At 44.2% G+C, this 21,429-nt stretch overlaps 2 protein-coding genes and 1 long non-coding RNA gene across 5 annotated transcripts; 2 read left to right on the forward strand and 1 right to left on the reverse strand.

Annotated features, from left to right (window-relative positions):
• Positions 1-1,450: 1,450 nt before the first annotated feature.
• trpc2a (transient receptor potential cation channel subfamily C member 2a) lies at positions 1,451-9,965 on the reverse strand. Its single transcript, XM_035384207.1, has 13 exons — positions 9,699-9,965; positions 8,418-9,119; positions 7,801-8,001; positions 7,227-7,391; positions 6,485-6,659; positions 6,020-6,220; positions 5,120-5,282; positions 4,818-4,910; positions 4,082-4,274; positions 3,439-3,566; positions 3,023-3,095; positions 2,559-2,676; positions 1,451-2,202 (listed from the first exon to the last, which is right to left on the reverse strand). The coding sequence occupies exons 1-13, from the start codon at positions 9,711-9,713 to the stop codon at positions 1,775-1,777; spliced, it is 2,655 nt and encodes an 884-aa protein (XP_035240098.1). The 5' UTR covers positions 9,714-9,965; the 3' UTR covers positions 1,451-1,774.
• On the forward strand, positions 2,658-8,470 carry LOC118209074. 3 transcript variants are annotated; one of them, XR_004761674.1, is made up of 4 exons: positions 2,669-2,792; positions 6,457-6,938; positions 7,211-7,379; positions 8,387-8,470. It is a non-coding gene; the product is annotated as an uncharacterized LOC118209074 (long non-coding RNA). The 3 variants fall into 3 exon arrangements; XR_004761673.1 differs by lacking the exon at positions 8,387-8,470 and having other exon boundaries at positions 2,658-2,792; positions 7,211-7,682; XR_004761675.1 differs by lacking the exon at positions 8,387-8,470 and having other exon boundaries at positions 2,682-2,792; positions 6,457-6,602; positions 7,211-7,682.
• A 5,967-nt stretch (positions 9,966-15,932) lies between the features above and the next one.
• On the forward strand, positions 15,933-20,496 carry LOC118210102 (interleukin-1 receptor type 2-like). The gene is made up of 8 exons (XM_035385974.1): positions 15,933-15,990; positions 16,548-16,625; positions 17,024-17,080; positions 17,574-17,706; positions 18,031-18,171; positions 18,633-18,699; positions 18,911-18,960; positions 19,825-20,496. Coding segments are annotated over exons 1-8 (552 nt in total). The 5' UTR covers positions 15,933-15,965; the 3' UTR covers positions 19,826-20,496.
• The last annotated feature ends 933 nt before the right edge of the window (positions 20,497-21,429 follow it).

Here is a 21,429-nt window from a genome sequence, read left to right on the forward strand (position 1 = left end):
CAGAGCAGTTAGGGGTTAGGCGTCTTGCTCAAGGACACTTCGACACGCCCAGGGCGGGGTTTGAACCGGCAACCCTCCGACTGCCAGACAATCGCTCTTACCTCCTGAGCTATGTCGCCCCTGTGCGAGTGCGAGTAGCTGAGGCTGTCTTTCTGCTTGGAGCGCTTCTCCTGAATCTGTAATGCTCTGTGCTTACAGTCACAAACGAAGCGTGACTGTGCTGCTCAGCTGGCAGCCTGCGGGGAACAGGAGTGAGAGCAGCCATCTTGCCTTTCGGGGGAAACCTCCACTCTTCTGAAATGACACGATGACACTGCAGAGATTGCAGGCCAACTCAGATTCAGCTAGGATATGCAACTTGGGGGTGGGGGGGGGCTGCAAATCAGGGACACCACTTGCTTAACAATGGTTGCTCGACAGGCATACTTGTTGCCGTGTATCACCCAGAAGGGTTCTACACGTTGGTCATGGCTGAGGCAAGCTTTGAAATCATGCTTTGAAAAAATGAGGTTAAATGTGAAACACAAATGCAATTCATTATTATGATTGTGATTATGATGATTATTATTATTGTTATTATATTGCTATTCATCCTTATTATGAAACAGAATTTAATCACGAGTGCCTTACGGTGAGAGAGAGAGGGGCAGGGCTGTCCCAGGACAGAGTCATTTTGCCCTCCCATGGGGGGCCGGGATCCTCCAGGGCCCCCTGGTGCTGCAGGTAATGAAAGCCCAGGCCACTGCGGGGTCTCCCCAGCACCTGAGCAAGCCGAAACCTGCTGGCAGCCTGCGCTCTGGGGCTCCTCCCCGCCCCTGGCCCAGTGCTCTGGGGCTCCTCCCCGCCCCTGGCCCAGTGCTCTGGGGCTTCCCCCCCGCCCTGCCACACCTCTAATTGAAAAACACAACTGTGTCTCATAATCAGCTGGGTGAGAAACGTCCCTGCTGAGTCTCGTTTGTGCGGTCTCATCTTTAAAAGGCTGTGTGCTCCTTAAAAAAACAATCTGCGCATAAACACACACACACACACAGGTGTGCTCACACCTGGTGTACATACGTACACACACACACACACACACACACACACACAGGTGTGCTCACACATACTGTACGCACACACATACACACAGGTGTGCTCACACCCATTGTACATACGTACACACACACACACTTACTGTACACGTGCAAACACACACGCACACACTCGTGCACGTGCTCACACAAACATCTACTGTACAGACACACACATGCACGTGCTCAGCTTGTACCTATTTTCAGCCAAATATTTTCTGTCACAGGTGAGTGATTTTTTTATTAAGATACAACATGAAAGTGGTCGTTGCGCATCACTTTCTTAACCTACCCTGCTGTATGGCAACAAATGCCCAGGTGACCTTGCTGTTAAAACGTGTTAAAAACAAACAAAAAAAATAGTTAAGAAAAAGACACACTTGGGGGACCAAATGCGTTTAATGAAAGCTTGACCCCAAAAGTGCAAAATCAAGGATTTGGATATTTGTTTGCTTTGGCAGATGATGTAATGAGAGAGACTTTAAGCATCTACATACTTTATCTGTCCGTGTACCCCTTCTTTCATATGTATCAGTTGAAATACATTTTTGAAGTGTTCGCCTAATTTTGCTCATCACAGCATTGAAAGGATTTATGTCGCTTCTTTCTCCGTGACTTGCGTCAGCTCGTTATATTGCGCTATGAAAGGAAGGTCTATGCTAAGGCGGCAGAGAAACCGCTGTAGCGAGTCCATTGATTACTGTTTACTGCGCGTCTGTGTTTTTCTCGCTCTGAACCTCTCTCTCCGGGGAACTCAGATCTCCCTGGGAGCCCAAGCCGGTGTCTAGAGAACCCTTGCTGTCGGTTGGGGACGAGACGGTCGCTTTGTCTTCGACTGTAGTCTTTTCTGGCTCTCGCCCCTCCTCCTCCTCCTTCCCCTCGCCCTCGCCCTCGCCCTCGCCCTCTTTCCCGTGGAGCGCAGTGACAGACGGAGGGGCGTGGTCGGCGCCTATCCCCGCCTTGCCGTTGAACCCCCGGAAGTTGTTCTTGGCCCCCATGATGTACTTGGTGAGCAGCTCCGTGTCGCCGCCCTGGTGTCCGGGGCTGCCCTGCAGGGACTGGTTCATCTGCTTCAGCTCAGAGTACAGCCTCCCCACCAGCTTGCTCAGCTCCGTCACCCGATTGCCCACGTCTGCGGGCAACGAGAGAGGCAGCGGCCACACTGAAACACTGCAGCTCCGGGGTGCAACACAAACATGAATCATAATAATAATAACAACAATAATAATCATAATAATGATGATGATGATGATGATAATAATGATAAAGTTAATAATAATAATAACAATAATACATTACAATTATTATTATTGTTATTATTATTATTATTATTACAGGCAAAACAAATCGTTCTCACTAAAATATAAAGATTCCCAGAATGCGTTTGTATAATGAAAGATTAGATCACTAGTCAGAGGTTTGACTCAATTCTGTCTTTCACAGTTAGAACCTAATAAATCATCACTGGCGACTGCGTGTTGCCCATACCTTTGCGTTTGGTCTCCTCAAACTCCCGCCGGGCGGTTTCGATGTACCGCTGCACCAAAGCCCTGATCACCTGCAAGCGGTAGGGCACGCGATTCTCCCCGGCGCCACCGTCAGTTTGCTAAAGTGAGACAGGAAGTGATGTACAAGCTTCAGAAGTGATCTACTTGAACTACACACCATTTACGCACCTTACTACAGATACGCATACTGAACAGACAGCGATCCTGACAAAAGGTAATATAGAACCAGCGCACTCTAATTGCTTCATAGCATGTTTTGCATGTGACAATTATTCGTTTTTCCGGTCTGGTTAGGATCCATGTGGTATAGAAAAAATGAGGAATGTGTGGAATGAGCAAAAATAACATTGCACGCGCGATAATTGTTTGAAACTGCCTTAGTGAAATGTAATCAATTTTAGCTTTGCTGAGTTAAACACTGAAAACGCAAAACAGTTTATTTACTATGGAGGGAATGGGAGGATAATCTGGTGTTCGGTTGAAGTTGCAGCAGCAGCAAAGTCTTCGGAAAATACCCCTGTAAAAAAAACAAACAAACAAACAAAAAAAAACAATTTACTTTACTGTAAATTGAAGGGGATCTGATAGCCGTGACTATAAGTATAGTGGCTTTAAATACCTGCAATGTTGTCACTTGCACTAGTGAGTCATAACATCAGTAATGTCCTTAAATTTTGAAACATAAGCCACATGTAACATGTCACCCTGGATAAGCATAGCTAAGCAAATTATTCATGCGATAGGACTGGTTAAATGTGTTCTGTCAATCTTAGAAGTGCAGAATCTGCAAGACTCCCATATGGCACAAGCAGAGGCTACCAGTGCGCTCAGCTGCTTAGCTGCTCAGCTGCTCAGCATACCGTACGAGGTAGAAGAAGGCCTTCGGCGAGGGGATGATGTTGAAGGGAGCAGGCATGGTCAGACCCTCCCGGAAGTAACTCAGGTAGAGCTTCGAGCGGGCAAACTTCCACTCCACGTCAGCGGCATCCTGACAGGAAACACCAGCGACGGCTCAGGGGTTTTGATGAGTGAAACAAAATGGCGGACCGTCGAGCCTTTTCCTCTCAGGGCTGCTGTCGGCTGTGTAAAAATTACTCACGACTACGTTTGCTTCACATGAAGATGGGTGGTGAGGTAAAGTGCTAACGTGTACACAAAGGCAATGCAACCAGTTTGTGTGTGTGTATATGTGTGTTTTGGGGGGGGGGGGGGGCGCATTAGATGAGTGTTACGAATGCAGTTTTGTCAGGAGCAGGAGTGTCAGACTAAATTCCCAGGGTGCCACAGTGTTTCCAGATATTTGTGGTTTCCTTTCAAAAAGCCACCAATTAAGGCCTTAAAAACAAGGTTTGTGTCTTCTTTAGCCAATCAATGACTTAAATGGACCACTGGGGGGGGCGAGAACACCCAAAAAACCAGCGAACACTACGACCCTCCTGATCTGGAGTTTGACACCTGTGGCCTGCAACATGCTGAATAGTCCTTTTTAGGAAATTTCCTCACCTCAATCTTCTGGAATGAATTGGTGATCATAGCGACGAGCATGTTGAGCAGCACGATGACGATGACCAGGGTGAAGATCCCGTACAGCATCCTGCCCACAAATTCGGCCAGTGCGAAATCTGGCATGTCCACGTAGTCCTGGTTGCCCACCCCAAACATGGTCCAGAACAGGAAGTGGAATGTTTCATTGAACCTGAATGTGTAGTAGGAGACAGGAAGGAGTAAATGAAGGCACACACCATGTCTTCTGAGTGGCTCAGTTACTAAAGGCACTGATCTGATGTACATGCTCTGTAGGCTTGGAATTTCACTTCCAAGCCTGGGCTGTGTCATAAGTTGACAGTGATCAAGTCAGTGCTGTTATTTTTGTCATTGACACAATTAGCTTCTCCTTACCACTGGAAGGGTAGGTTTAAGTTTGCCAGACTATGAACTCGGCATTAGCTTCTCCCATTGACTGGCCACCAGACATCTACATCACAGAGAGGTGCACCACTCCTCTAATTGCTACCAACTCTCCTGTAGTACTGTGTGGGCTGCGGTGTGTGAAACAGTTAGCGGCTCATGGGGGAGCGCATATGCGTCAGTTGTAGTACTGCCTGAACAGGGACAGATGGCACAGAGGTGACTTGAGTGGCGGTTAGTGGTTTTGAATCCTAAATGAGGACATTAGTACTGTATGTATCTCTATTAGCCACCGTGATGCTTTTAACAAAGAACAGGGTGTCTGCTGTACCGTCCAAGATGTGGAGATATTACATAAGGCACGTAGATGTTGTTGATTCCACAGAGAAAGGCCGTTCCTATGATCATCAGGATAAACAGGAACCTGGAAGAGTGGCGGAAAGGTGATGTGTTCAGCATTAAAATGACCCCTGATACATCTAATCATCCCCAAAACGGAGGTAGACAAGATGACGTCAAAGCATTGCATGCATGTTTTACTCATCTTATGATGATAAGACAATGTAAAATAATTGGTGAAATCACTTAAGACGAAGTCTCGTCGCCTCCACACTGACACCCTAGTGGCCGTACCTCATCATGTCATCGATCATCTTCCCGATGGATATCTGCAGGGTCCCCAGGGACTCGTGCGCCGGCAGGATGTAGGCCAGGCGAGTGAAGCTCAGCATGCTGGTCACCGCAAACAGCACTTCAGAAATGAACTGGGGGTCCTCCTGCAACCAGTCGTGCCTCTCTGCAAAAAGCCAAAATGTGACACATTACCCAGTCAACAGCATGTTTGGGGGGAAGAAACCCCCCCGAGAAACGGTTCAGGATGGCAGGCATCGTATGGCTTTGTGAAGCAAAGGCCTTCGCCGGTTTACAAAAGGCTGAAAGTTGAAAAACATTTTTAGAACCAGGAAATGATAATAGATACTTTTGTCTTTGGATGAAAACATGAAGGCGTTCTAACAAATATCATCTAATTTCTTAGAAATGTGATCTGGTAATATGACATGGTGTGTGGCAAACAAGGACTGGATTCAATCAAGGTTCATCCTAAAATTCGACTCAGACCATGACATGTAAAAGAAAGGCAGAATTCTCTACAAGTCTGCGTGAGGTAAAACGTAAATGAGTCTGTTTTTTCGAAAGGTTTAATCTGTACAATCATCTATTGATCGCCAGGGGCGACATAGCTCAGGAGGTAAGACCGATTGTCTGGCAGTCGGAGGGTTGCCGGTTCAAACCCCGCCCTGGGCATGTCGAAGTGTCCTTGAGCAAGACACCTAACCCCTAACCCCTAACTGCTCTGGCGAATGAGAGGCATCAATTGTAAAGCGCTTTGGATAAAAGCGCTATATAAATGCAGTCCATTTACCATTGATCGCAACTGGCAACGTCCTGTGTCTGTTGAGATCTTCCATGTGGCAGTACTGGCACAGGTCTAAGAGGTGAGCGATCAGTGTGCTGCCAGGTGGGGCCTCTCACCTGTCTGTGTGAAGTAGACACACTCCTCTACCATGTTCGTGCCCTGGCAGACCACAAAGCCCTTTAGCATGATTACCACGCGAAGGGCGAAGGAGGCCAGGTACATGCTGAGCACCATCATGTCCAGACAGTTCCACCAGTCCAGGAAGTAGCTCCTCAGGCCCTCGATCCACACCTCCTTGCATTCGAACCAGAAGAAGCCTGGAACATCAGGATGTCAGCTGCATCCTCAAATTCTGAGGTTACATTCTATGAACATACAATCAAAGGTGGCTGTATTGTAGAGCATCTATGTGACCCTATGCATTCATACGCAAGGGCATACAGGAATAAATGTGATTTAGAAATTCAAGGAGATCGACTGTCAGATCTTCACTTGTGCTGTTCACTTCATGCTCTACAGAATGTATCTAATAAGACGTTCTCTGTTGTTTCAGGCTTTGTGATTTTCGGGGAGGGGCCTACCAGCCACCCAGACCATGTGGAGAGAGCTGTGCAGGATGTTCTGCGTGCGCGAGGCAAAGTCGTGGCGGTACATCTCCATGGCGATGGACTCGCCCAGCAGGATGATGAGGAACCACATGTAGGAGGCCGAGTGCAGCAGGAACTTGATCACAGGGATTTTCAGGGTTTTTCCGATCTGCGAGGAGCACAGGGTTTTTATTAAATTTCACTCTAAAGAAAGGCAGAATCACATGACCCTAGGACAGAACAGACCCTGCCCAGGTGCACGTTGGGACAGGGCATCAGTCTAGCGGAAAGTGCTGCTAACAAGCCTCATGGTCCAGGATCAAGTCATGCCCGAGTCAGGACTGTGTCTGGGGCTCCCGTGGAACAATAACATTGTGCAGGGAGGAAGGGAGGGAGGGTTTCGGTTGGCAGGGCTTTCTCCTCTGATTGATGGGGCCTGTGCGATCAGGTGGGTGCCAATGACTCGACAGCGCCGCTGGTCGGACCACAGAGAGAAGAGCAGCAGCGTTAGTCGCTTGCTAGTCCCCTGAACTCAAAGAGGAGAGCGCACCTATAGGTCCTGCCTACTAATGCGACTTAGTGTTCCTAATTTAGAGAGAAGAAGAAAAAAAAAACGGATAAAAACTGGCTAAAACATTAAACAGAACAAAGTGTAATAGAATAGAATTAGCTGGAATGGAATAACAAAGAATTGTTGTCATTGTTATTTTTGAATAACAGAGAATTTCAGTCTCACCTTCGACTTGGGGGCGATCCAGTAGATGAGGCAGAGGACTGGCATGGCCAGGAAGATCCCAAAGGACACCAGGAGCTTCCAGGCTGTGCGGCTGCCCCTCCAGCTGGTCAGTTTGCCGCACCAAATGGAGGAGAGCACTTGCTGGCAGATGGGGTGAGTCACAAACTTGAGGAAGAGAAGGTTACGGTAATGAGTGCCAAGGAGACGCTTTGAGAATGTTTTCCCACAGTGCAGTGCAATTTCACATTCAGTCTGTAAACAGTGCCAAACAGCTATTGCACTGGTATCAGTCTTGTGGGTACCTCATTGTTATATAAATAAGAGTACATAGACCCTAGGTAACGGAGTATAGATCTTTGGATGAAGCCGTTATCTTGCACACAACTGTAAACTCAAATACTACATTTATCAATAAAGACACTGCACCACCCTGCCCTGCCCACCCCACCGGCCCCACTCCGTCCCACCCCGCCCCACCCCACCTTGCCCCGCCCTGCCCTGCCCTGCCCACCCCACCGGCCTCACTCCGTCCCGCCCCACCCCGCCCCGCCACGCCCCCCGTCCCACACCCCACCAGTTTCTGGTTGTAGTTGACAGCCAGACGGAGGCGCGCCAGGTTTGGGATGCCCTCCTCGAAGGTCTGTTCGTCCAGCTCGTCCTCGCTGTCCTCGCCGCAGTTGTTGAGGATGGTGGTGACCTCGCTCTGGTTCCGGCACATTCCCAGAAGCTCCACCGCAAACTCCTGGCACAGCTCCTCCAGGGCCAGGTACTGGGGCTAGCGGACACAGCCAAAAGGACGCTGACTGGACAAATCCCCATGTGAATACCTGTAGTAGTACTGGCACTCCAGGAAATGGGAATTTACCAGTCAGTGTGAAGGGGCGACTCTCCCAGCTGTCATAACGTGAATTATCATCCCCGGTTTGTTTTGCAGTGGTGAAGCTGTTCTTCACCAGCTACACAATGCTAATCACATACCTAAGGCAACAAAATCTACACACTCTAAATATGTCAATATTATTCACAGAAGCCTGCTATTAATAATATTATAATTCCACCCAATATTCTGAATGCTGCATGTCTCAGACAGTCCTACTCTTACTACAAATGCTCCTATTACCCGTATGGACTCTACATATTCCTATGTATTTTGGTACCAGTGCCACTCCGTAGAATATCCTCCTCTCTGACCTTGAACTCGGGCTCCTTCTTGGAGAGCTTGCGCAGCTCGCGGCTCAGGCGGAAGGCGGACAGCATGGCGTCCTCGGAGGTGATGGACAGGTAGGCGCGGCTGGCGATGCCGCGGTAGGTGTTGATGCGGGACAGCGAGAACTTGAGCAGGTCGTACTGGCGCCCGTTGCGGCACTCCAGGCAGGTGCAGGAGATGGCGTGCGGGAGGGGGATCACGTGGCCCTTCTGGGACAGCATGGTGACGATCTCGTACAGGTCCTTCTGGCAGGCCAGGGTCAGCGGGGTCACGCCGGGCGCGAACTGCGAGTCGTCGATGGAGTGGTCGAAGATGGCGAGCGAGAAGGAGCGCACGTCCACCTTGTTGTTGCCCACGCCCTTCTCCTGGTCCAGCCGGTCCAGCAGCCTCTTCACCACCCGCGGCTGGTTGGTGTCCACGGCCACCAGCAGCGCCTCGTGGATCTGCCGGAAGTCGAACTTCACTGCTTGCAGCAGGGCGTCCATGGTGTCCTCCTTGCCCAGGCGGATTGCCAGGTTGAGGGCCTCCCTCCACAGCCGGTCCTCTGAGTCATCCAGCTGCCGGAGGATGCCGTCCGGCATGGTGAGCAGCCGGCTGATCTCCGCCGCGTTCCCCTCCTGTATGACCGCGATCAGCTCCGGCGGGAAGCGCATCTTCTTGTTCATGATCTCCCGCCATTGCTCCGGCTGCAGATGGCGAGAGAAAAACGTGCTTGCCCATCCCGTTTTTTATATCAAGAAAAGTGTACGTGGTGACAAGGAGAGTAAAATGGCGCGTATGTTTCAAAGCGTTGCTTAGACGCTCTATCCAGCCTGCACCCTGTTAGAATTTTACTCCTGATTAACTCTAATTAAAAGCAAAGGTTATTACCACAGGCCTGAGTGTGTAGTTCCATACTGCATAGTTTACACACTATCTTAAATGTCATTTACATTCATTACAATCCTTGACTTTTTTGGTTATGTGCTTTTTATGTTGATAAATGTACATGGTTATGCCTTCTGAACAATGTAACATTGCAGATCATTAATTACACTGATTACAAGTTTCCTTAGAATAATTTTATAATGCAGTGCAGACTCCTGTTTATTGATGGCGTGCAAAGAGAACTCGGAAACCTATGAATGTTTAAATAAGGGTTCATAATATTAGGCTAAGGGCTGTTATGATACACTTTCATTGTCAATGGTTGAAAATAGTGTATTACTTTGCTGTATTCCTATATATCCAGGCAGAACATAAAAATGAAAAACAATACTGCTTACCGTAAGGTTTTCCATGTTTATCAGATATGCCTGAAGAATCTCTCGCTGTAGAGACGTTTACCCTCATAAAGGAGGGTAAACATCTGAAGTTCACAATCTTGGAATTTTTTTCTTTCGTGAAATACGTCAGGGGTGCACAGAGGAAATTCGACACCAAAATCCAACGTAATCGCCCTTTCCAGTTTTAAACTAAAAAAAAGAAGGCAGAGATGTGTGGTGCTGCTCTGGAGGTGATTTGTCTGTCTTTGCCAATAGCGCTGGAGTGTATGCTGATTATCCACGCAAAAGAAAAAACAGAAACGGCCCCACAGGGATGGACCAATTAAGACGCAACAGTTTTGCACCTCATTAGGGTCATTAAGGGCCTGGTCCTATAACTCTCTGTTCTTTTTTGTCTCATTAGTTAATTTCTTTCAGAACAAACAGGTACCAGCTGAAATAATGGGCGTAGACCCATTAATTTTAAAAGTGTAAAAATACGAAGGGTGCGTAGAAACGTGGAGTTGAAATCTGAGAGTTGAGAACATTGAGGTATCAGTTGGGGTTCCCCTCGCCCCTACAGATGCTTCAGAGTTTCAAACTGGAGAAATCTACTGCAACTACAAGTTTTTGTTCTTATGAAGAAGAAGAAGAAGAAGAAGAAAGGAATCCCATATTTTTTCTGAGCTTATTTGTGGTAGTTCCATTTTGTTCCACTAGATGGCGAACAAAGCCTGTATTGCAACTTGCACTCATATTTTTCTCCAGTGGCTGAGCGTATGGACTCTTCCAATGCACCAGTGACCCAGTGTGTATAATTCATACCGCCAGCTGCACAGCGTACAGTACTACTGCAGAACTGAAGTTAACATTAGGAGAGGCTCTCTCCTTACTGAAGAGAATTGGTCTTCACAGTGCAAAACTCTTCTTCTCAGTTCAGGGAGTTTCTCAGTGAACCTGATGAAGGGCATGTAGGTTGAAATGCTAGTCGTTTGTGAATAAATCACTGGGAGCATTGAAATGGAGAAAATCTTTTTTTTCTCATCCTTATCTTCTCAGGTTCCCACTGGGGGCCATGGGCAGGAAATTGTACATGGCTACTTGTATTGGTAAAACAAAATAAAAAAAAATAAAAAAAAATAAAATGTAAAAAATAGAAAGATGAAAACCTGCAAAATATATGGATATAGCCTGTGCAATTTTAATGTGCCTGGTATGGTGCTTTACAGACCATCTGTGTGCAGATACAAAACTCATCTGATTCACCCAAAATGGGAAATGCGAGCAGCAAATTCAAATGTCACTTTTTTGTATTGTCTTGTTGTTTAAAACCCTATAAAACTGGGGTTTCCCTTTCAAAGTACACAGCAGCTACACCCACGCCACTTCACTCCCACACAACACCTGTGAGTGGCCAGTACCAGGCCTGCTTAACCAGTGACATTAACAGTAACAAAACATTTCCCTTTTTTTGTTTTCTTGTTTTTTTTTTCAGATCCCAATTCACAAGCCAGGGGCGTTTCTTCAAAGTAATCCTCTTTGACTGTCATTTTCCACTCGACGTAGCCAAGGCACATCTCCTAACATAGCCGTAAATCTCATATATATATATTACATTACATTACATTACATTACAGGCATTTAGCAGACGCTCTTATCCAGAGCGACTTACACAACTTTTACATAGCATTTTTACATTGTATCCATTTATACAGCTGGATATATACTGAAGCAATTCCGGTTAAGTACCTTGCTCAAGGGTACAACGGCAGTGTCCTTACCCGGGAATTGAACCTGCGACCTTTCGGTTACAAGCGCAGTTCCCTATATATACTCCGTCCCTATATATATATATATATGTCTACATGAAACTATGTAAGTCTCTGTGCGGTAGTAACTTAAGTTTGGTCGCAGGCACATGCTTCATCCTCAGCCTGTGTTCAGAGGCTCAATCTCCCTCACAGTCTGTCCCCAGTAAGAATGCAGGGAGGACCTTGGTCGCTAGGAGATGCGAGTGCCCTGGCCCTTTGCAGTAGGAGCATGTTATGTGAGCCTTGTTGTCTCAGAAGCACTTGTGGATTTATTTCTTTGTTGGGAGCTTGTCTGCTGTACTTGATCTGGAACAGAAAGACAAATATAAATAGTTAAATAAATAGTTTTTTTATTTTTTTTTTAAATGGTGCACATGATGTGGAATTACTGCTGTTCACCATGGGGACCGTAGTCTGCTTCTCTATCAGATTTAAGTTGCTAAATCCGGTGAAATTAACCCTTGTCTATGTACTTGAAGACTGCTTGCTTTGTCCCTGTGTGTTGTCAGGACGAATACAATTAAACACACTAATGCAAACCTTACCTCTCGCAAGTGTGCGTAAACAACAAGCTGACATTTTGATTGAGATGCAGTTGTTGCTGACAGATTTTTTATTTTTATTTTTTTTTTGAAAGTGAAAAGCCTTGATTTGGGCTTAAGTTTGTGACACCATAAATGACACCACAAAGGACCCCCCTACCCCCCCACTTCAGTAATGCAGCACTTGTGCTAAGCCTAGTCTGAGGAGTCAGTTTTACCTGGGGCTTGTTGCTTAGCAGCCATATTTAGGGGTGTTTAAGTAATCTACACTGGTGACCAGAAAATCAAGGACCTACTGAAGCAAGGACGATGTTTACGACCCCTTCCGTGATAGAGTACTTTAATTATTTATAAAACATATTGACATGGAACATGGGGGCTTTAACTTAAATCACTCTATTGGGAAGATTAAATTCATGAATCACACTTTATGCTTTGTCACTTTGATGAAACGCTGTGGAAAGGGAACTGTTGAGAAAATGCCTGATAAGGTCGCTATCACTTATTACAGAAGTATCGAGTTAAGTATCAAGTTCAAAACCACCCGAATCACTGTTGTTTCATTTGAACGACAGCAGTAATAATAACATAATGATACCAGCAGCACAATAACATCAGAAGTAATGATTGGTTTAGACACGGCTCTTTAATCTGGTAGTCAGCACTGTTGTGGACCGGGGTTGCGACTGGAGAAATTAGCCTTAATGGCTTGAGCATTATGGATGTAAAATAAAAACAGGACCTTACTGTGAAACTTTCAGCTTCTCATTCACACTGAAATTGTGTTTTGTGTAAATATTTTGTTTTAGAAAAGCTATAAAACTGCAGCATTTTTGCTAAGATATACAAGTAGTGGACGAAAAATGGATACATACAAGTGTTCTTCCAGGGAAAATTCTGTTGGTTCACTCCTGTTTGCCTCACTTGGTCAGAATTGAGTCTACATTTGTGCTTTACTTTCATTCAAATAACATGTATTTAGTTGCAAAGTTATGGACATATGAGGATTAATATCTCTTTTTTTATTTGTAAAATAACCTATGTGCATATACCCTATTCGTGCTCGTTTGTGTTTCTCCGTGTGTTTGTATGTGTCATGTCTGTGCTTGCGAGTGAATGTTTTGTGAATGCGTGTATTAGTACTACACTGAATCTGTGCTGTGTACGGGCAGGTGTTCCTGTCAGAAGAAGGACATTGGCATTGTGCTGCAGTCATTTCTTTCCTTCACTGTGGAGCGCCCCCTCTGGCTGAGGGAGGAACAGCCCAGGACAGAGAATTGTCCTTCCCCCCATTATTGAATACCTGAGGTGTGGTACTAATGGAAGATGTGTTTCAGTTTTGCACAGAGCACTAGTCACTATTTATTTAATGTTTCCAGTAAAAAAAGAAAATAAATGAATAAGTAAACAGCAGGTAGGCTCACTTTACTGTCAGTTCTCACTTTCAGGGAAATGGACTCATCATGGCCTGAACATTGTGCGTGAAATGCATAGTCATGCATTTTAGGGAAATGCATAGTTGACAATAGCATGTCACCTTAGAATCATAAAGGTGCCTTTATACGTGACCTTTGTACGACAATCCATGCAACCCTGAAGCTATGACTTTGCTGCTTGTCATTGTTACCATGCATGTGGTCACTTCTTGCTGTCCATTGTGTTGCTATGGGGACTTTTTTTTTTGACGTTTTGTGACTTCCCAGGTTATGTTGAAATTTCCATGACCACCGTAAACGAGCAAATGAAGAAGTTACAGGAGGGTTCTGCACCATCCTCATTACGGAGAAAGGTGTGCAAGTCTGCACGTTTATCTGTTCAGCTCGTGCATTTTTCATGAGCTGGTGTGCGGAAAGCGCACTTCAAAGGGGCTGCTTCTGTTCATCCGGTGGCTTGTTTTGGTACAGTAATCACTCGCATTCACCGAAGAACAGAATAGCAACCCTGCAGAGAGAAACTCTTCAGTGAAACAAGCGATTGGAAAAAAAAAAAAAGATGTACGATTTTAATTTTATCAAGCTTATTTCGGGAGTGAATATAGTGTACGTTGCCTGTTCTCCCCTCAGATTCCACCGATTCCACTCATTTCGTGAGGCGTGGCCTTTGGCGTGCGCTCAAACCAGGCCAGGAAGACGAGCCCCCGCGTCAGTAGGAAACGACCAGAGCTCACCAGTGTTTGAACACGACTGCCCTTCCTCTTTTGAGTTTACTACCTACAGCAGTACCCACACAGGGCACATTTCAGGAAATGACTGTAGCCAGAATACTAATGTAACTGATATTGTGTGTGCGTATGTTAATTAACCGTTCTGCTCATATTTTTTTGACAGAATATTAACATGAGGGGTAAATAATTGTTAAAAGATGCAATAAAAGTGCAGTGTTTTATGGCTGCTCTATATCTTGGCCAGAACTCTCTCTGGGGGAAAAAAAAAAAAAAAAAAAAAGATTTTACCTTGGGGACCTCCTTTAAAATAATGGCTAAATGAAAGTCACGAAACAAGGTGAGTTGAGTTAAAAGCCTAATAAACTGCTTTATTTGATAAATTAAGTGCTGAGGTATCAACCGAAATGAGCGACTGAAAAGCCCTGACTTAAGATCAGTAATGTGAAACCATGCCCTGGAGTGACTACGGTATTTCTAATTACCAGGTTCAGGTTGATTGAGGGGATCCTTAATTATTGAGTTGTTGTTGCTGCTGTTTCCAGTGCAGCTGTATCTCTGGCACCGCATGTGTGAAACAAGCAGCTTCATACCCGTCTTTGTATGTTTCCAAGCGGTGTACGAAGTTAAATGTAGATTCTATTATTTTGCAAACTGCATCCACCCCCCCCCCCCCCCCCCCCATTTTTTTTACAACACTACTTAAAATGATGTGCGGGAATTGCTCGTGATGATTGCACTCAAGTGTTTTCCAGTGGGATGCCCTAATACGCTTAGCAAGAAAACTGCTTAATGAGGGATATCGAATAAAATGAAGAGCTTGCACCTACAAATTTTGTACGGCTTTGTGTTGCTTTGCATTTACGATTGGCTGCAAGATGGGAACATAAAGAACTGTGTATTTCAGGTGTCAAACATTATTTTTGCCAATAGGGATCTGATTGATGTAGCTTTATGTGCCAAGAACAATATGTAGAACACCAAGATTTTTTGCATACTTTACACTTTCCATGAGTACTAACTATGGAGAAAAGTATACAACAATGATTTATTTTCTGATATTTAACGTTCTGGTATGGCAGTTTTGGAAAAGGAATGAACGATGCTGGGTTCGAGAGTTACGAGGATATGAAATTTTGTGTCTCCAAAACCAATTTTGTACCCTCAGCTGGGAAAGGCCACATCTTTGTCGTGTTTGGACTTGTGTTGGACTGACTCTGCCTTCTTGTTGCCAGGCAACCTGATCATCAGCTTTGTTGCTGAGGGCATCAGCTAGACCCTGGAACCGGAGTCAATTTGGGGACAATGTGCTGGAGAATATTAAAATGGTAAAAGTCAGGCGAGGAGACTTAAAATCACATTTACGGGGCTCCTGAGCTTTAGGGCCAGTTAAAGAACCAGGGAAACCTGAAGATAATTGAGGGTGGTGATAAAACGAAGGTGTAGTGGAAACAAAAAAAAAAACATGAACGTAAATAATGATGGTATGCAAAATTAACCCTTTAACCTTTTGTCATAATTTTCTGAGAATTTTTGGGAAATCACAAAGTGGTTCTCCTATCCCACGCCCCCCTCCCCCATCACAATCAGATCTCATCAGTGGAGAAGCATGTGATGGGAATGACTGTAACAACACTCATACGATTGTTTTCGGCCTGGAAGGGGGGTGGGGGGTGGGGGGAGGAAGTGTTGTCTGTATAAAAGGAACAGTACAGGTTGTGAGTGCCAATGTTGACCGAAGCTCTGCATCCTACTCGGCCTGTGGACATCCAGCATGCATTGGATACACACCTCCTCAGGTACTGCGTGGCACGCATTCGCCTCACTGTAGCACAGCATAGTTTCACGGAATATGTCTTTCTTTGCCGGTGTAGAAGAGAGAGTGTATCCGCACACTTGTTTTTTTCTGCTCCCCAAAGTGATTTATTGGTACAACGTTTCGACCTCAAAGGTCTTCGTCAGGTACATCGACCAGAACATGTGACTGGGTGGAGATATATACAGACCAGGATGCGGGCAGGTCCATAATAGGGCCATAGTCAAAAGAGAATAAATGTCAGCTGAACAATTAAAAAGTGACGTTGACATTCTAATTATAAATCATAATATTTCTTTGCCGATGTAACAGTAGTAGGTCCACCACAGATATTAGACTATGGCTCCCATTGGCCACTCCACACAACTAGCAGTACAATTAGCCTCCGGAGATAAAGATCCAAGGGTTCTACTAGCACTCATTGCCTCAGATGCTGTGGTGTTCAAGGTTAGGTGAGCTTTCTCTACTGAGATCTTTCAAATACGTAAGGACTCTCTCTGTCTCTCTCTCTCTCTCTCTCTCCCTCCCTCCCCCCTTCAGGACTTCTCCCTCTGGACCGTATGCTCATGGTGACCCTGGTGAGCACCTGCTGTCTCCTGTTCTCCGAGGCCACGTCAGGTCTGTTCCATCTCAATTTCTCCAACGTCTCCAGGAAATATTTCATATTTCTGTGAAACCAAACAATGACTGTTGTGTACAAACCCTGACAAAGGCGTTGTTTTGCCAAACGTCATGTGTTGTTTCCTCCAGTTATAAGGTGGATACATGAATCAAGATTCAGTTTTTTGTTCCCTGAGCTGAAAGCCTTGAATGGAATCTTTTAACTTTTTTTTTCTTCTACTGACCTTTAGACAGATTATACAGACTATAAATAATTTTTGCCAAATACTTCCATCGAGACCTTATTAGCACCAAGATAAATTGTGCGTGGGTTTAATAATCAAGCTGTCATCTTTTTTTTTTTTTTTTGTTTACCAGAAATTTGGACTACACTTAACTTAACTTTTTTTCTTCAGATGTTACATCTCCTAAAATCCTGAGACCGAAGTCACGGAAGATTAAAGCTTCTCTGGGTAAAATGCCCCTGCTGCTCTGGCCTAAAACGGAACTTGCATTGCAAGCTTTATGAAATGCCATTCTCAGTTTTTGTTTTGCCTTGCAATCCACAGAAATGAAAATCTTCAATATCAGTCAAAAACCCTTCAAGGGGCCCTGGGAGATGTATGCTGTAATAGCAGGAAATGATTCACTGATTCACTTCACTGTTCCATTTAATGAAAAAAAAGAAAAAAGAAACAATGGCACAAACAAACACTCATGATGATGTAAAACCTTGCACAAACTTTGTAAGGTTGCATACCCATGGATAGTATATGAGAGAAGTATATGAGAGAAAAAGTGAATTATTTTCTGACTACGGTTACACATGCTCTGTTTGTCTGCCTGTCTGTCTCACTCTGGTGAAAGTATCATAAATTACATCAGTGGTCTGTGGTTTAATATTCTTTAAACAGGATGTTACATTACAGTAACATGCATGCATACTGCACATACACACACCTGCAGGTGAACCGCTGGTGATTCCCTGCAAGGCAGACCCGGGGTTTACCGATGACCTCACTCTCATCTACTGGCTGGTGAACAGGAGCTTCGTAGAGCACGCATATCCAGACGGCAGGATCAGGGCGGGCCCAGAGGAGTGAGTCTCAGGTTTTTAAGGTGTGAGGTCACAAACATGTGATTAGAATGTTCTTAACTGAACATTCTCATGATGATGTAATAATCACTTTACATCAGCATTAGAATGTTCTTTACTGAACATTCTAATGCTGATGTAACAGTCACTTCTAGTTCTATAACACTGGTTTAAAATTTTGAAGAATAAAAAATCTTAAACCTTTTTTTTCAAATTGTTAAGAGATCATTATGCATAGCCTCTATAAAATTAGGAACATTGTATTTTAATATTTTATAAAAACAATTCACATGCAATTTACATTTTCCTTTCTATCCCTTGTATTAGAACAAAGACGAGAGGCAGCAGAACATTCATGCGAAGGGACCTGGTTTTCCAGCAGATCGCCAGGGAGGATTTTGAGGCCACCTACATGTGTGTGGTGACCAACGCAGCTGGGATTGATACAAGGGAACTGCGGCTGAAAAGGTACGGTGAAAGAAGAAACCCCGACCCAAACTGAAACCTGCCTTCTGGCTCAGGGTTGACCTAATGGAGTACACTAAAGTACCGTCCAGAGAAGTTGCACATAAAAATGAGTAATGGCACTGTAAGAGACAGCCATGAGGCTTGCTGGTGCGGCAATGTTATGATGGTGAGTATTGTTGTAATAAATTAGTTGGTTATTATATTCATGTTTTTGTAAATAAAAACTTGAAACTAATTGACGTAGCATAAAATTAAAGTGACTGATTTCATTTTGTTTCTTTATGCATCATGATCATGATCATGATCAACATCATCATATTGCCATTAGATACCAAATACAATTTAAATTTTTGTTTTCCTTTTGAGATGCTGCTCTGATAGATGTACACTGTAAACAGTAAAATAGATGATGAATAGAAATAAATTTTAAAAAGTAAAAAAAAGAAATAATGTTATTACAGAGTGAACCAAACATATATCTACGGAAGGAAATGCAAACATGCTGGAGCGAAAATAAGAAAAAGATCGGTAAGACTATCTATTATTACAATACATTAGCAATCACCAAGATCAATAATTTATGCTTTATATAAATAATCAATATAGGCCTGCTCCATATATCTACAGAATACACTAGATGTCATGGTTTGTGGTTCACGTGTGTGTGCATATATAATATACAAATTACATCTGTCACTTCCCATCCTAAACAGTAGTTGCTTTATCTTTTTCAATTTAGGTTGGTGGAAGACACCAGCAAACCTTCTTGAAAATAGCTACACCTTCCTGGTCAGTATCATTTGTTGTTATATGTACCGTAAATAATATTTTTTTCCTGGAAGCAGTTATTGAGCAGCACTGGGATCATTTTCTCTTTGGAGTGATAATAGAGAGGGATATGAAATTTTAGAGGTTGTCCAATAAAAGGGAGACACGGTTAGTGTTGTCTCCCTTTAACTGCCGTGTCGACACAACGAGTAAGTAGAAAGATACGTCAACTAAACTGCATAGATGCCGGCATAGCCCATAAAAAAGCGGGCACACTATTAAGACTACACCAGGTCCCGTGCTACTGGGTTATCCTCGCTGAATACAAATGGAGGCGCAGTTTATCTGTACGCTGCGCAGGGCTGTGTGGTAGCCTGCTGGTGCTGTCCTTCCAGAGCAGTGAAGATTTCCTGGCTTCCCTCCCTCGTTTTATTTACTGTCTGTCGGCCGGTTTATTACTCCGCGAAAAATACCAGGGGAGAAACCTGCTCAGTGTCCCAAAAGAGAGCAGCTGTTTTCAAAGTTCAGATTTCCACTCACTCACAGGGAAAATATAGACAACGGTAGACATCGGTGTTTTGGCAGGTGGAACATAGTTTTTTTTTCTTTCTTGCTTGCTTGGTTACAGAAGTAGTTTCCACATTATTATTTGTTTATTTTAAAAAAATTGCTTACTGAAATGAAACATCAGGAAAGTAATTTAATTGAGTGAAATCTAAGCTCCTGAACTGACTAGCGTGCAAAGACAGGGCAAGCCAGTGTGAGCTCTGTCAGTGCTCTCCTCTCGGTCGACCGATGCCGTTGCTGTCATATTAATCACTTGCCGGTGGCCTTCTGCTACATTATTTTGGCGCAATTTTAAGAAGTAGGCCCTGTGTTTTACAGAGCGCGTGATATTAATTACGCTGATGGACTCAACCCGACTCTCCCGGAACGCCCAGAGGAAGCTTGAGCGAGCGCCACGCGCTACCTTTGCAATTCTAATGAGATGCCGTACATCAGCCCTGTGACGGGTGTACATTTCATTCGCTGTTTAAATCTGCTGATAATATACAATAATAGAGAAGACGTGTGCTGGCCGTGGCGGCTGGCCGGCGAATGTACATTCATTGTCCTTTTAAAATATACAATGTCTTTTGAAGTAGATGGGAAAAACACATGCTTGATTAAAAAATATATACATATTGCCTCTTTGTGGTTAAATGCGCTTACTGTCTGGTATGACTGAAGCTTCTACATTCTGAAGAACAACTGCCACACATTACACTGTTGCTGGTGCACACCGTGGAACTTTTGGAATGCCATTTTTGCAGTAAATCAAGGGGAGTGTAATATGTATTTCCATGATTTCCTCATCTATCATCTTAGCTTGTGTTTAAGTGCTCCAGTCCAAGGATTTCTCCGGTTATTATTCTTGAGCCTGATGGTAATGATTACAAATGATATCTACTCCTCTGTTTGGTATGGTATCTATTAATAGCCATAGAATTATTAGACTGCAATGCTCTGCTCAGGGGTTTTGTTAATAATTAATCCTGACAAATATATTTTTTCTGCCTCTCATTTCCTTGGTTGTGATTTGATTTATATATCAATGCAGATGAGGCTGGACGGGCAGGGCTGCCCCCGATGGGTGAAGCTTGGTTCATCTCAAAATTAAATTAAGGGGCCAGAGACACTTTATCGAGGGATTTTATCCTACAAGCCTCTGTGCAGTATGAGATAGCTTTTATTACTGCAACAGCAAGTAGCGTCCTTACAACAAATAAATATATGAAATCACACACACGCACACGCATGCACACACACACGCACGCAGTATAGTTGGCCAACTTCTTTGAGATGAAGCCTACCCTACTGTTTCAAATGAAGGGTCATCTGTCCAGGTCTCTGGCTGACAGGGTGGTGTTTCTTGCAGATACCATCCCATCTGACTTGTTAATCTGATTATCATGACCTTATGACCGCTACTGAGTAAGGGACTAGCGGGTAATTAACGGAGGGACTGAGATAAAAGGTAGAAGGATAAAGGAGGTGGGGCCTCCAGATGTACAAGGTTAACTTTTGTTATGTAGGTTCGCTATTAATTGCCTTCTGTGGTTCAAGAACTCCCAAGGATGGAACGGTCTTTGAGAAGGCTACAATTAACCTGCTACCTGTCTTTGAAGGTTTTACTGTATGCGAACATAACATCAATGTACATCTAAAATATATTCCACGATCCATTTATGCACAATAAAATGGAAACAACTCAAATAAGATATGTATTTCAGCACGGATAATGGACTTTAATTCAATCAAGAGGGACAAAAAAATCGGCTGTCTCCGTACTTGTCTACGGCCCAAGGTCGCCTGGATGAAATTCGTTTTGGATGAATAGTTTTGTAAAAAAAAACCAAAAAAAAAAAAAAAAAACACGAAAATAAACACAAGAATGGGGAAAAAAATCCTTATGGAGGAAGTTTCACTGAAAATATGTATGAAACGGAT

This window comes from Anguilla anguilla, chromosome 12, assembly GCF_013347855.1.
Source record: "Anguilla anguilla isolate fAngAng1 chromosome 12, fAngAng1.pri, whole genome shotgun sequence".
Classification (NCBI taxonomy): domain Eukaryota; kingdom Metazoa; phylum Chordata; class Actinopteri; order Anguilliformes; family Anguillidae; genus Anguilla; species Anguilla anguilla.

Coding starts and splice junctions, on each gene's coding strand:
- trpc2a (XM_035384207.1), bottom strand. Junction 6,660..7,226: donor GGATCGCCCCCAAGTCGAAG/GTGAGACTGAAA, acceptor TGCTCCTCGCAG/ATCGGAAAAACCCTGAAAAT. Junction 2,677..3,022: donor ATCCTCCCATTCCCTCCATA/GTAAATAAACTG, acceptor GTCTCACTTTAG/CAAACTGACGGTGGCGCCGG.
- LOC118210102 (XM_035385974.1), top strand. CDS start 15,966: ATGCATTGGATACACACCTCCTCAG. Junction 15,991..16,547: donor TTGGATACACACCTCCTCAG/GTACTGCGTGGC, acceptor TCCCCCCTTCAG/GACTTCTCCCTCTGGACCGT. Junction 17,707..18,030: donor ATCAGGGCGGGCCCAGAGGA/GTGAGTCTCAGG, acceptor CCCTTGTATTAG/AACAAAGACGAGAGGCAGCA.